Raw genomic sequence first — 14,173 nt, forward strand, 5'->3', positions numbered from 1 at the left:
TTAAAAGATTGTTGAGTGAAACAAAGATGCATGGCCATGTTGTCATAGATTTATTGACTTTGGAATGCAAACCAACGAGAGAGAAATAATGCATTTTCCAAGATATTAAGTAGTGGTGATCTTCAAGGATGCAAGAAATGCTAAATACATTAGATTTGCTACCCTTTTATTATGTATGAGACAAGAACATGTTAAAGAACTATGCACTGAGGTGTTGAGGGTATAAAATACTACTGTTTTTACATCCTTTGAATCAGAAGTTGAAAAATGGAGAAAGTGTGCTACAAAAACCAATGAATGGTGTAAAAAATGACACAAAAAAAGTAAAAAAAGTTAGTCTACAATGGAATCAATTCATCCTTGAGACGAGGGCATATCCACTGTATCTGAATATATGTAATCTCCCACATATCATCTTCTTCTCTTGGCTCCAAAATTCCTTCTTCCTTCATTTGTGTTATGATCTTTCTCAACAAATCAGGAATTATTTCCTTCAAAGTTGATAAACCATACTCTCCCAAGTCAGCCCTCATGCATGTGTCCATCCTTCTCAGTATGCCTAACCAGAATGTCCTGAATCCTGGAGACTCAGTTATTTGTTTCAATGATTGCAAGTACATATCTGAAAACAGCTCCATTGCAAGCTTAAGGGTCCCTTCCATACTCCTTGTTTCCTTCTCTGCATTTTCCCTCTTTGAGTACTCCAACATCTTCTCATGAAGCTCGTCAACCATTGCAAAAATCACAAGGTTGAAGTAGTTGATGCAGTTTGATGAGATGAAAAGAAGATCCTCAGCTAGATTGAAACTCTTTTGAAGAGAACAAACTGCATGGTTTCTTATCTCCTCTTGTCTTGATAAGCTTGTCTTTCTAAATGCTTCTCCAAGTTTCACAAATAGGTTCATGATGTAGTTTCCCGAAGAAGGACCTCTTGAATTTTCCTCAATGGAGGAACTGCTTGTGTAGCTTGCTGCACTAACATTGCTTCCCGGATCAGAGTATTGGCTTCTCTGCCATTGAACCAACAAGTTTACTGAATCAGCCAATAGGTCAAGTATCTTTTTCTTTTTGTCTATTGGACTGTTCTTGGCTAAGAAACAACCAAAGGCACAATCAATGCAATATGCATAGTTTGAGCGTGATATGTTGGTGCCATCAGAGAATAATGCTATCAAAGCTTCAATTCCTGCATCATATGTCTCAGGATGCCTCCATGCAACTGATAACAGATTTAGCATTGACTTCCATCCGATTTGTGTCTGCACATTTGCAGGGTATTCAATGAGTATTCTGCTGATTGATTGTGATATGACATCATGACATGTGTCTAGAATTTCTTTATCAAGCTTCCACATTAAGGTTATGGACTTGAATATAAACTCCTCAACTTGTTTATCCTCTCTTGGAGCAGAAAAGAGCTTGACACAGACCTTGAGAAGGATTACAATGGCTTTTTCTGCAAATGGGATTGGGGAGAACATGGGAAATTGAGCAACTGATAGAAGATTATCATGGAAGGATGGCCAGAATATTTGGAATCTGTGTACATTGGCTAATGATATTGCACCGATCAAATCCCAACAGAACTCAACTGTTTCCTCTTCCTCCACTGGTGTGCTAAACTTTTGGCCTTTTCCAGCAGCTGCATATATCAAAGATCTCCCAAGGCTTTGTAAGCATTCTCTGGGGATGTTTGAACAGTTGCTGAAGATGCTACCAATTTTGCACAATTTGATCATTTTGGTATTCTGTTCAAATTCACTACCAAGGGTCAAACCATCATCCATGCCCTCTGATGAAAGATGGGAAAAACGAGTCATCATGCTAGAAACTCTCTGGCAGCCAACTTTATGATCATCTGTTGGAGACATCACACCTCCTGATTCAGGTGTTGTTGGGACATCCACTGATGCCTCAAGATCAATGACATGTTGGGGTAATAGTTTAAGCCTTTTGAGTTTTAACAAGCAATCTACTATGTTCTTCCAACCTCCTTGAATTGAGTCCCTAAAGTAGTTTGCTACTGTGAAAACAGCAACTGTTGCCATTCTTGGCTTCATATCATGACTAAAGGAGAACATGGTCTCTTCTATGGAAGCATAAGGATTTAGTAGTGTTGTGAATTTGCAGAAGGATGTTATGAGTTCATCAAGGGTATCCTCTAGTCCATACTGACAGATCCTTGCAACTGAGAACAACCCTTCAATGCACTCATGCAGCAACTCCTCTTCATCAGCATGCTCAAAGAATGATGAAAGAGCAGCCACTGATGCACCAGCAATGGAGGCAAACATGTCTCTACATATTCTGCGGTCATAATCACATGGTGTGAAAGGTTGCACCACTTTGGATCGGTTTATGAGCTGAATCCACCTACTTGGACTCATGTCTAGTGACACTGTGGTTTGAGAAAGGGAAAATGCACAAGTGGAAATGGATTGAAAAAGCTCAGAAAGGTACTCCCTAGGCAAATCATGCCCTGCATTGATTGCTCTATTGTTCCTGATGAATTCCTCTTCTGTCATCTTCTTCTTGACTTGGGGGTTGTGCTGATCTGTGTTGAGCATGATGAGAGAGTAGCACAAGATGAGAACAGTGTCCTTGCTTGCAAACATGTCTGAGGATTGATGATCATAGAATCTCTCAGCAAATGCTTCTAGTACACGTTGAATCTTTTGTGACTCTCCTGGCAGCAAGAAACTTTCTAGATAAAATCTAAGGGCAGTGTCAAGAGACATGCCTTGGAAATGGAAGGTGTCAGTGAATTCTTTGAGAACTATGAGGTAGAAAGGGTCAGGGTCTCCAAGAAATTCCCCTATTGTTTTCTTGTCTATGCCTGGAGTGTAGCGAAAGAAGTGAGCATGAGCTGCTGGATCAGGAGGATCAGAGATTAACTTGGCATGTTTCAAGTACTCAAGACCCTTTTTGTTATCTCTGTTGAAATGGTTTGCAGCAATGAGAAGTTTCTTTTTCTGAAGTCTTCTAAGCCTTACATGTTCCACCCAACCTTCCAAGTCATCTTCTTTATCCATCTCCTCCCAAAAGGGTTTATACTCAGTCAATTGAATTGAGTATGCACCCAAAGAACCTGTTGAACCATCTTTGTCAATGTTATCTGCAATGTTGTGAATCATGATCAGTAGTCCTTCAAAGGCTTGAATGTGCAAACTGGTGACATGGCCATTCAGTGCAAATGAGTGTTTGCAAAGCAACCTCCCAATCTCCTCAAACACATTCCGACAACATGGATCACAATCAAAGTTTGCATATGCTTCAACGATGAATGTTGGCTGTCTGCAGAAATTTATTATTCCTTCAATTGCTACTTCTTGAAGAGCAATTGTGCTCCCAAAACTTGCAACTCTAAACAGCACATATGAAAAGAATGCTTCCAGTTGGAACCGGATAGACCTACAAAAACAAAATACAAAAGTAAACCATAAAAAGTTGTTGAAACTCTTTTCTATCTCTCTCCCCCCTCCAGTAATATGAATTTATACTGTATATTATGGATGGTGCGATAAACTTGAGATGACTCTGATATTATATTAAGAAGTGAATTTTAAGTCTAACTCAATTTCATAAAACTGACTTATAAGATGAGGTTTGCACCCACTTATATACTATATGAAATGTCATAATCTTTAGTCGAACATAATCTTTAATCGATGTAGGATCTCGAACAATTTATATAAATAAAATCAAACTCTCTCTTGAAGCTTGTTAGTTCTTTCCTTGAAAGGATCTCTAACCTGCGGAGAAAGTGAAAGGCATTCAACACAGTGCTGCAAATCATGGAGAGCACAAAGGAGCTAGACCATGTCCCATAGTAGATCAAATGGTGAAACAAATCATCTTGGATCATCCTCAAGAGCTTAGGGTGCTTTCCTATCTCATCCCCACTCAGTTCTATCGCTGAGTTTATCAAAACCAAAGCAAAAATCTGAACATCTTCATCAGCAGTGTGAGAAGTAGACCCATCTGCCTCAACTATGGACACAACATTCAACAAAGAGCACAGGAAGTGAAATATGTCAATGGCACAACGAACACCGTAGCCAGTTTCCAAACCACCACCCTCATCACCATCCTCCATGTCAGAATCTGAGTCCCCTTCTCTATCCTTAGCCTCAATTTCTGGTAACCTTTTAAACACAACCTGGATAAGCTCATGCATGGTGTACCTCGCACTCCTCTGCAGTAAATCTCCTCTACTCGCCGATTGTTGAACAACCTGAAACCAGGATTTAAATCCTCTTGAGTTAGTAAGTACCACCAGAATGTCATTTATGAAAGAAAAAAAAAACATACAGGAACAGAATTAACAAAGCCTACATAAATAAATAATGGGGTCTTACTGTAAATGTTTTATCTGAGGTGTTATTTTTAGATTTTAACTACCTATAATTACTATATACCTAAATTACTTAAGTTTTTTGCATTCTATATTAATTCTACGTTAAGAAGTGAACTTTAAGTCTAACTCAATCTTGTAAAACTGACTTATGAGGTAAGGTTTTCACCTACTTATATACTATGAAATGTTCTAATTTTTAGTCGATGTGCAATCTCCAACACACTCCCTCACGCGAGAGCTAAGCGAGAGTGATAGTTCGTGCGTAGGATAATATATAATAGGTGATCTAATAACGGCTCGGGTGGCCTGATAAGACCAACAAAACTTAGGATAGACTCGAAATGACTCTAACACCCATAATATTAAGAAGTGGACTTTAAGCCTAAATCAACTTTGTAAATGTGATATCTTTGAATTGGTTGGGAAGTAATTTCTCTTTTAAGATGTAGAGATCACCAAAGTAAATTTTGCATGTTGAACATGGTTAAGAAATCCAATCAATCATCCATGAATGAATTGTGTTGGAACAACGTTGGCAATGAGGTAGTTAGTTAGGTTTCTTCAACCATTTACCCTCTGTAATAAACTCTAAAACCGAGACAAGAGTATCTTTTTATCTTGATCCACCTGAAAGCAAGTGTTGATGAGGGTGCAAACAGATTGATCGGAGAGCAGAGTTGAAGCCCTGTGGTTCATTATCCCCGTTAAAACCTGCAATATCTTCATCATCACCGCGTCCTCCGAAGCAGGGTCGGTCTTCTCGAGCCTGCAGCTGGTGATCCCGGACACAACAGACTCCATACCCTCTCTTGCACCCGGCGACTTCTCGTCGAAAACTTCGAACTTGAGAATCCTGAGAACCGCGGAGAGCGCAACGCCGGTGGCCGCGGCGGGAACGTCGTCGCTTTGAACGACATCAAGGAAGGGGATGAGGTAGATGGAAGGGTCGATGGTGCGCCAGTTTTGCTGAGGGTTGAAGATGAGAGAACGAAGGGATCTTAAGGAAGTGATGAGGGAGGAGTCGTAGGCATCTTCTGTGACAGAGATGTTGTACAGAGGAATGCATTCTGGACGACGAACCACTGCTATAACTGCGCTAACTTCGGTGTTTAGCATGCATGAGAGTCCTAGTTGTCTTCTTTTGGATTTGGATGTGCCCTTCTTGTTGTTTTCATCGTCGTGCATGAAATCTTCTACGTTATCCATAGCATGCATGTGAAGGGTCGTTCAAAGAAGGTTCATTAATTGACGTTGCATGTTAAGGACATACTCTACTTTTCCTCTGTTTCTACATCGTGATCATGAAACTTTCGTTGTTTTGTTTTGTTTTGGGTTAGAGTTTGTGCCTGGGTTGTAGTGAGAGTGGAGAAGACCGAGTACGAAGGAAAGGAGAGGGTGTTAGGGAGAGAGAGTTTCGTGTTTGTGTGAGGACACAGGGAATCATGGGATAAAATATTGCCGAATTGTTTGTTAAAGAAGTGGTTACAGATTAATATTTTATGAGGAGATGCAGCATTTTGTTTTGGAGTAATGTTTATGGAGAAACATTTTGAACTTACTTTTAAGCTTTTAAACTTACTTTTAGAGTTAAAAACTTCAACACTGTCTTCTAAATATAAATAACATCGATTCAATAACACGCGTAATTAATGCAAAAATGGACATGAAAATGACTAAAATTATAAATTTGGTTTTTTTAATTCGCATCCCTTTCGTTATAATTTCCTTACATTCACTATATTTCATTTCTTTTCATATTTTTTTACTTGAGAGAATGTAAAAAAGATCATTATCAAAAAATAATAAATCCAATCTAAAACTCTTTACGTGGCATATTTTCTTTTATGCAAATTCCTCCCAAACAATAAACGTTAATAAGGAAGGCTTCCATTTTCGAAAATAAGAATAATTTTACATGACAGTCATCTATCTCGGGTTGGCTGATACTGATGAAGTTTTGAGTTCATACCACACACAGATTAATGTATCCAAAACATCATCCAGCGAGTTACAATCCTGTATGCGTGAGATAGAGACCAAGGTTTTCAACCATTCTTCGTGAAGGGTGGAGAACTCTGATCTCTGTTCGCTTGACCTAAAACTTTGTCCAATTGATTTTTTCATCTGTTGGCTGGCCTTAGAAGCAATGTTTACCGTATTTTCTGGGATTCCAGCCATGAGGGCAACCTGCAACCCATAGCTCTCTGGACATGCTCCGGGGGCAAGGCGATAAAGGAAAACTAGTTCTTGATCACGCATGGAACAGTTATCAGATTTTGACTTGAAAGCACAAGCCATGTGTTGCATTGTAACGCGCGGATGAGAGGCAAACTCTTTCGTGAGCGGATGGTAATGTGTGGCAAATAGCATGCGACAGTTAACCTTCTCAATCAGATGCCGGAATACCTGTGCACGTCCACAATTATTGAAAGAGACAGAATACCCAAACATTATCAAACTCATAAATTACTACTCAATGTGGTGGGCATAGCAACATAAAGGTTTTATCAATGCTCGGACCAAATTTTAACAGTCATACTTTGTAGACCATTTTCTTTTATGGATAACCCCTTTACTACGAAGCACGGCATCATTGTTACAGTTTTTCTTTCTTTGCCTTTTAGTGTAAATTTTTTAGTAGGTAAAGTATACAAATGCGGTACTTAAAAACAGATCCAAAAAAATTCATTGAAAAAGACAAAAAATAGTGGAGAGTAGAGTCTCACAGCATATGCAATGGCATAGCCATCAAAAGTGCTTGTTCCCCGACCCAATTCATCAAGGATAACGAGAGAATCTTGAGTAGCTTTCTGAAGCACCGAAGCAGTTTCTGTACACTCAATAAAGAAGGTACCTAAAAAATACGAGTTTGTTGGTATTGGCAATCAATAAAGTCAGCTAAACTGTCTGTGAACAGATGGACATTTTGAGACCACATTGCTACATTTTCCAAGTTCTGAAAAAAACCCTATAAATGTCAACGGAAGCACATCTGCTTTTGTTAGAGTACTTACTCTCGCCTGTCATGATTCTATCTTTGGCTCCTAGTCGTGTGAAGATGATATCCACAACTGAGAGAACACAACTTTCACAGGGCACATAACAACCTAACTGCAAAGACATCATATATTTAAATTTATAAAAGACGCATCAGAACAATCTGACAGAGTAAACCATGTAAAACACATGTACTTTCTTTGAGGTTTTCCAGTAACCAGTATCATCTTCAAATATTAGTTTAAATAAAATGACCATTCTGTTTGCAAAATTGGTCAATATTTTTCCCAATCGGGAAAAGAATGTGCCGCAGTTTTTCTTCCGTTTAAATGCTTAGCCAGCTAGTGATATCAAAGTAGTTTAATTTAGAAGTAATTGCACAACAATCATTTCTAGCTTAATAAAACAGGTAAAAAGGGGTGAAGATGGAAAACCTGCGCCATAATAACAGCTAGACAGGTGGAACGCAGAAGTGTTGACTTTCCTCCCATGTTTGGTCCAGTAAGCAGCAAAGTTCGAGGATGAGACCCATCTTCACTCTCACCAAGGGCCATATCATTTGGGACAGGCACACATCCACTGTCTCCAAGGGCAAATGGATGCCATAGTCCCTTCATGTTGAGCACAGTTCTTCCACTGTCAACACTTGTTCCGCTTGATGCCGCCAATATAATCGGCCTAGACATAGTTCCACAAGAAAAGCTAGAAGTAACAGCAAAAGATCGTAATACATCAATGCAATTGATGGCATGAACCACTTCAAACCACTGAGCAGCTTTCTCCAAAAATAATTCAGCAAGTATTGTGAGTGTTTCAGCATCCGAATCTGTAACGTCATGATTCTAGAACAAACTATACCATTAGATATACATAAACTCCATGATAATATGCCACTGCATACGTTCACAAACATTATCATATGATTGAGGAAACAGAAAATCAACATTTGCCATACATCAAACTGCTAAAATGCCAAATATCTACCGTAAAAGAAAATGCAGTAGCATTAAAAGTGCTGCTAACTTTTTATCTTCTAAAGAAGTGGATTTGATAATTATGACTATACAAATTTTATCCAGAAAGGTCTTGTTGGGTATAATATATAAAACCTGCTAAAAGATTATCACAAAAGGTGTCCAAATATATCAAACAATTCAAACGTAATAAAGTAGTCCTAGGAACCTGAAAATATATGGGTTAATTGACTTGGCAAAATAAAGATTTAGTAGTTTTCGTGGCCTGACCAGGCCTGGCGTGAAATTAAAGTATGACCCGAATAAAACCAGGCAAACCCAAATGCCTGAGCCACAAATTCAGGTATCATGTCTCCACTCAAATTCACTGCCCTTTATCATTTTTAGCCTCCTCAACATTTACGCCTATAGCCTCAGTTTCCTGAAGCAAAATCACAATTTCCTACTTGGTTGCTTAGTGTTATGCACAGTAAGGTACCTCCATTTCAATCATATATACAATATTTCCAAACTATGAAATATTTCCATTGCCATTAGTAGAAGTGACAGGTGAATAAGAAAAACTTCTCAAACTGAAGGAAAGTTAAGATTATTTGAAAACCTAATAAGGCAGAAAGTATACCTGGTAATTTGGGAAGTCACTATGCACAGCTGCTTCAAACTGAATAAGAAATTGATCAAGGCCCTCACTGCCAGTCAGAATTGGTAGTTTAAAAACTTTGGTCAAAGATGATACTAGAGGCTGCTCTTTCATTAAAAGGAGCAACAAACTCAAAGCAGTCCGAAGGCCATTCACTAGTGATCCAAACACTTTTACCTGTATTAATTAAAAATTATGTGCACATAACAGTAGAAAATCAGTGAATCAAATGTCATAATATAACCTTAAGTTTAGTTCTCATACATATTATCAAAAATTAATATTAGTATAAATATCCCAAACATGTATATATCGGCTATCCAGCTTGGACAACAAACAATATGGTCAGATTTCTCCCTGTATAGCTTTAGATAAATTCTTCCAATACCAATTTCAATGTTTATCTATTAGCCACATCTTTTTCCTTCTAAGCAATGCAGTCTCCCCATTCCATGGCATGAAATGTGACTAAGTTATTTAGACATGAGAGAAACTAGTATAGTGATACTGAGTATTTAACTCCTAAATGAGCGAAGAAAATTGATCAGATACCATACTAACAAATAGTAAGTATATCCTTAACAAAATTGGCATAAAAACAGTAGCAGAAACTCACCCTCTGCTTCAATATTTTCTTTCCTAACAAGGGCAGTAAGAGAGGGCCTGATAATTGAAGGCTGGACTTAATTCGGCCAATCAAATGTTCCAAGTCTGGAAGCTTGCGAAGATGTTGAGCAATGTGTGATACAATATCCGGGTTGGCCATTAGATCATCCACTACATCAAGCCTGTTGTTGATCATTTCAGCATCTATCAATGGACAGCAGATCCAGTTCCTAAGAAGCCGCTTTCCAGATGAAGTTACACACTTATCAAGACAATTGTACAATGAACCTGAAATTCAAGCAGAATATGTCATGATTTCACAGAAATTTCCAATGAAAATTATATTGGAAAGTTGAGGGTGCTGAAATAGGAAATACTAGCCTGATTTGCTACCATCCTCATTATTGACAAAGAGTTCTAGATTTATCATTGTTGGACCATCCATTTTCAGGCAACCCCTGTAAACTTGGTATGGATACAGATCCCCGCTCTGTAGGACATCATCTAACTACATGAAAAGCATAAAAAATTAATTATCTTAAACAACAAGCACACAGATACATTGAGAGCTAACCCCTTCAAGAGAGGCATCATTGTATTATATAAAAGCGTACCATCAATCTATTCAGATGACCAATCAATCCACCCAGAGCAGACAAGGTGATTTCACGATGAATCACATTGTTTAGCACATGATCCAGTGAATCAGATGAGCCTTTGAAGTATCCCTTTGAGTTAATTAAATCCCTAATTTCAGAGTTCACCAAGTCAGTGATTGACTGAACTGGAGTGAACTGCTGTATTGACGAACCTGCAAGAGGAACAAAAATCAATACTGAGATTCCAGGATGCTTTTCAAAATTCAACATTTCTCTTCACATACAGCATCCAAGGGAAAGCATAATAAATAAAGTGGAAGAAACCACCATTTAAAATTCTGGAATGTTTTCAGTAGTGTACTCCTAAACCATGAAAAATTATTAGGTAGGCTTGGACTACCACCCGTTCTATGGTTCCAATTAATCTTTAAGTGACACAATTAAGTTTTTATATTAAAAAATAAATAATTATACTACTTACGAATCACAAAGATTTGTTAGAACCATGAACAAGTGGTGATCAGGACTACCTAATAATTTCTCATAAACCACAAGGAAGGATCACATCTCACCACTTAATGAGAATTTTCTAAGTGCTTTCTGAGCTTCTTTGGACAACCCTGTAAAACAACATATTTTAACATTAACATCTAACAATTAGAATTGTAGTGCATTCAAGTCAAGGAATCCTGAAAGCACTCCTCTTTAGTAACAAACGAATTCATATAAACTTCACCCATTAATTTAGTGTACGAAAAAAAAAGTGTTAGCATTTTGGTTCAATTTAAAGGCAAAGTGATACTTCATGGCGTTCACCTCTGCTGTCGTATATAACTTCCTTGGGTGATACCTACAATCCAATTCCCAATATCAAATTAGCTAACAATTTGGCAAAACAGAATGATCATTCACATAAACTAAATACAAAATCAGGAATAGGAAAAAAGAAAGGGTAATGTAAGCATACTTGCATCAATAAGGCCCCTAAAGCCGAACAGGATGTATCATCATCTATGGAGCCAACCCAGAATCTGAGCCGAGCACAATCAACAAAAGCAAATCCATACACAACTGAACCATTATCCAAACCATTGCTTTCCTGTAGAAAACATTTAATTCACCATCATACATAACAATAATAGCACACTAAAATGAATAACTGACAGGAGAAATAAGAACCTCTTTTATTGCGAGGAGGTGAACAGCATCAGGACCAATGTTACCATCAACATTGGTTGATGGAGTAACTACCTGAACTAGTTTTCTCCGAACAACCTGAAATCCATGCAGCAGTGAAGGTCATGCCATGCAAAAAAGCTGCCAATTCAAAAGCATAGAAGATACTGGATAGGATATTATACAAAGGCTTATGAAGTCTTATAATAATTTAATCTACAAAATAAGGAACATTTTCAAGTGACAGATGTGTGTCCTGTCCACTTTACAGTGCCCAACATCAATTAGAAACTTCACACAGTTCCTTGCATCGTCATATTGGATAAAATAAGACAAAAAAACGAGAGATTCCAAACATTAACTGAAGAAATAGAGACTCAAACTAATCCCTAGCGTAGTTACAGTAAACTACAGAATGTGAGTGTGAGTATATAAAAAATAAGGCTTGTTGAAGCATAACTCTTCAAGCAAAGCCAGATATAGAAAACACTAACATAAAACTTCAGAAGCTATACAACTACAAGGATGGGAAAACTTACCGAGTTAGCCCCCCTAGCTTTTGCTGCTTCAGATGTCTCTAACTGCTCCACTCGTCCAACCTTATACCTTCACAATAAAAGCAGCATACTAAGCCTACAACAAGTTAACTAGGAATTACTGAGATTTAATAAAGTCCATTCTAATCAGAATTAGCAATAATGATCTTATGGTGCACAAAATTCAAAATCCAAATTGAGCATATAATAAATATGGTATCACTATGAACTATCACATCAAATCCATGCATTCCTTACCCACGTGCAACCAGCTTTTGAATGGCATCATCAATCCCACTTTCAGATATACCAACCTGAGCCAACAAGTAAAATCCAGTCACTGAAGAAATCAACTAACAGAAAAAAACAGGTCAAATACCAAAAAAAAGATAACTTCGAAATTACCTGTCGACATTTTCCAACACCACTTAAAGTTATTTTCCAATCAAGCTCCTTATGGCCAATGTCAGCATCCATTTCATAAAGCTCGTAAAATTTTCCCTACATTGACCATTAATTGAGGCATACTATTATTAACCAAAGGTTATGCATAAAATACCAGAAACTACAAGATCCAGAGGAATTAAGAAACCAATATTCAAAGAGCTTGATAAACTGACCACTTTAAAAAATAGCACAACATCCATATATTTACATTTGACACTCCAATACTGTTTTTGTGATGCTGACAGTTTTGACAAAACTTCTGGAGGAATATAAAGTGTCGTCCTGTCATACAAAGGATTATTCGGCCTTCTTCCATTAGCATCCCTGATTCGAGAAGGATCAAGCCATTCAAACTTGCTGGCCATTTCTACTTCCTTCTTAGTCATGTCTAATGCCATTGAATCATCAAGAAATCTGACTCGTTTGCCAGAATTCATCAAGGAACCAAACTTGGATCCAGCCTCACGACTGCGTTTCACCTGAGAAGCAAGAGGCTGCACCCCTGGGGTTTCAGGTCCGGCAACATCATCATCGGTTACAACCAGTGCAGTGTTTTCCTGATTAGCCTTTTCCTTGAAATTCCCAGCATTATTTTTTGCTTTCACCAAAGGTTGAAAAACTGCTTCTTCCTTGTGCACCCCTTCACGATCAGTATCAGCTCGTATTCCCACTGGTTGAGAAGATTTAGACAAACTACCATTCAATGGGCGGCTCCTGCAAAACAAAATGCACGTAAGTTTATAGTATGAACCCGTGATTTTTGTCGCAACATCAAAAAACTGAGCCACCACAAGTGCCAACACGTTTGTCTGACTTAGCAATAACATCAAGGACCACGACGAAACTGCAAGAGATTGTGATTTTAAACATTCGTAGCATCCAATAAATAGCACTTTCCTTTACGAAGCAGAAACTGCTTCAATTCCAACTGCGTCTTCCGTTCAGTAATCTCTAAATTACTAAGAAACTGAAATTATGTTTGAGCATTTCAAATTGAAAAAAATGCCTAATAGTGCTACGATTCGACCTACAATGTCCTTTCAACTTCACTATAATAGTTCAACGACATTCCACCAACATTATTACGAAATAAACTATTGAAACAAAATGCACCAGTGCTTCAACTTTGACGCAAACGAATACAAAAACAGTTGAAAGGAAACATCAAAATCTGGCGAAGAACTAACTAAACGCATTCTGCTTTCATGCACTTCCATAAAACCCTAAGCTAACGACTCGGAAAAGGAAAAGAACGAAGCGTACCTCTTAGTAATTTTTTCGTTATCGTCGACCTTGACGAATTTGTGCATGATGCTCTCAAACAAGGAGGGACCGGATTTGTTCTCTTTTGGCGCGAAATTCGCCGGCAAAAAGCGACGCGGCACCTTCTCCGGCGGTGTATCAGTTCCTTTGACATCGTCAGCCGGCGGAGGTTGACTAGTGGCAGCAGTACCGTGGCGGTTGAGTTTCTCAACCACCGGAGCGGTGGGAGGTCGCTCACCGGTAATACGCTGATAATATCTATGCATAGTGTGGAAATTTTTGGCGCCAAAATATTCTTGAGCGCTTAACCCTTTGAGTAGTACAGAGTATAATTGGTTGAAGAGGCTTTTATATATGAGCGCTTTTTTTTTAGCCTTTTTGGGGGGAAACATTTAGTTGCATTTTATAAGGAAATGATAAAAATTTAAATAAAACAAAAGCTATTTAATAAAATACATTCGATAAACTGTGCTAATATTTTGTAATAATTTTTTTTAAGTGAGTTTTTTAGAAATTTTAAATGTGAAATATTTTGGAAGTTTTTCCTTCTATTTTCTATTATCTTTTTTTATTTAAAT

General features: G+C 37.9%; 2 protein-coding genes across 2 annotated transcripts; both read right to left on the reverse strand.

Moving 5' to 3' along the window:
• Positions 1-219: 219 nt before the first annotated feature.
• Positions 220-5,582, reverse strand: GNL2 (GNOM-like 2). Its single transcript, XM_068647282.2, has 3 exons — positions 4,985-5,582; positions 3,753-4,234; positions 220-3,411 (listed from the first exon to the last, which is right to left on the reverse strand). The coding sequence occupies exons 1-3, from the start codon at positions 5,570-5,572 to the stop codon at positions 339-341; spliced, it is 4,143 nt and encodes a 1,380-aa protein (XP_068503383.2). The 5' UTR covers positions 5,573-5,582; the 3' UTR covers positions 220-338.
• A 640-nt stretch (positions 5,583-6,222) lies between these two features.
• Positions 6,223-13,920, reverse strand: MSH7 (MUTS homolog 7). The gene is made up of 17 exons (XM_068647283.2): positions 13,596-13,920; positions 12,506-13,046; positions 12,291-12,386; positions 12,144-12,199; positions 11,889-11,955; positions 11,353-11,448; positions 11,141-11,272; positions 10,990-11,023; positions 10,746-10,793; positions 10,189-10,385; positions 9,956-10,082; positions 9,585-9,862; positions 8,951-9,145; positions 7,789-8,196; positions 7,372-7,468; positions 7,084-7,211; positions 6,223-6,763 (listed from the first exon to the last, which is right to left on the reverse strand). Exons 1-17 carry the CDS (start codon positions 13,859-13,861, stop codon positions 6,284-6,286), a joined length of 3,246 nt encoding a protein of 1,081 aa, XP_068503384.1. The 5' UTR covers positions 13,862-13,920; the 3' UTR covers positions 6,223-6,283.
• Positions 13,921-14,173: the final 253 nt, after the last annotated feature.

Source organism: Phaseolus vulgaris, chromosome 4 (genome assembly GCF_051622355.1).
Source record: "Phaseolus vulgaris cultivar YP4 chromosome 4, ASM5162235v1, whole genome shotgun sequence".
NCBI classification, from domain to species: Eukaryota; Viridiplantae; Streptophyta; class Magnoliopsida; order Fabales; family Fabaceae; genus Phaseolus; species Phaseolus vulgaris.

Coding starts and splice junctions, on each gene's coding strand:
- GNL2 (XM_068647282.2), bottom strand. CDS start 5,572: ATGCATGCTATGGATAACGTAGAAGATTTCATGCACGACGATGAAAAC. Junction 4,235..4,984: donor TCATCAACACTTGCTTTCAG/GTGGATCAAGAT, acceptor TCCTGGTTTCAG/GTTGTTCAACAATCGGCGAG. Junction 3,412..3,752: donor GCCTTTCACTTTCTCCGCAG/GTTAGAGATCCT, acceptor TTGTTTTTGTAG/GTCTATCCGGTTCCAACTGG.
- MSH7 (XM_068647283.2), bottom strand. CDS start 13,861: ATGCATAGATATTATCAGCGTATTACCGGTGAGCGACCTCCCACCGCT. Junction 11,956..12,143: donor CAAAAGCTGGTTGCACGTGG/GTAAGGAATGCA, acceptor TTTATTGTGAAG/GTATAAGGTTGGACGAGTGG. Junction 9,146..9,584: donor AGAAAATATTGAAGCAGAGG/GTGAGTTTCTGC, acceptor TAATTAATACAG/GTAAAAGTGTTTGGATCACT.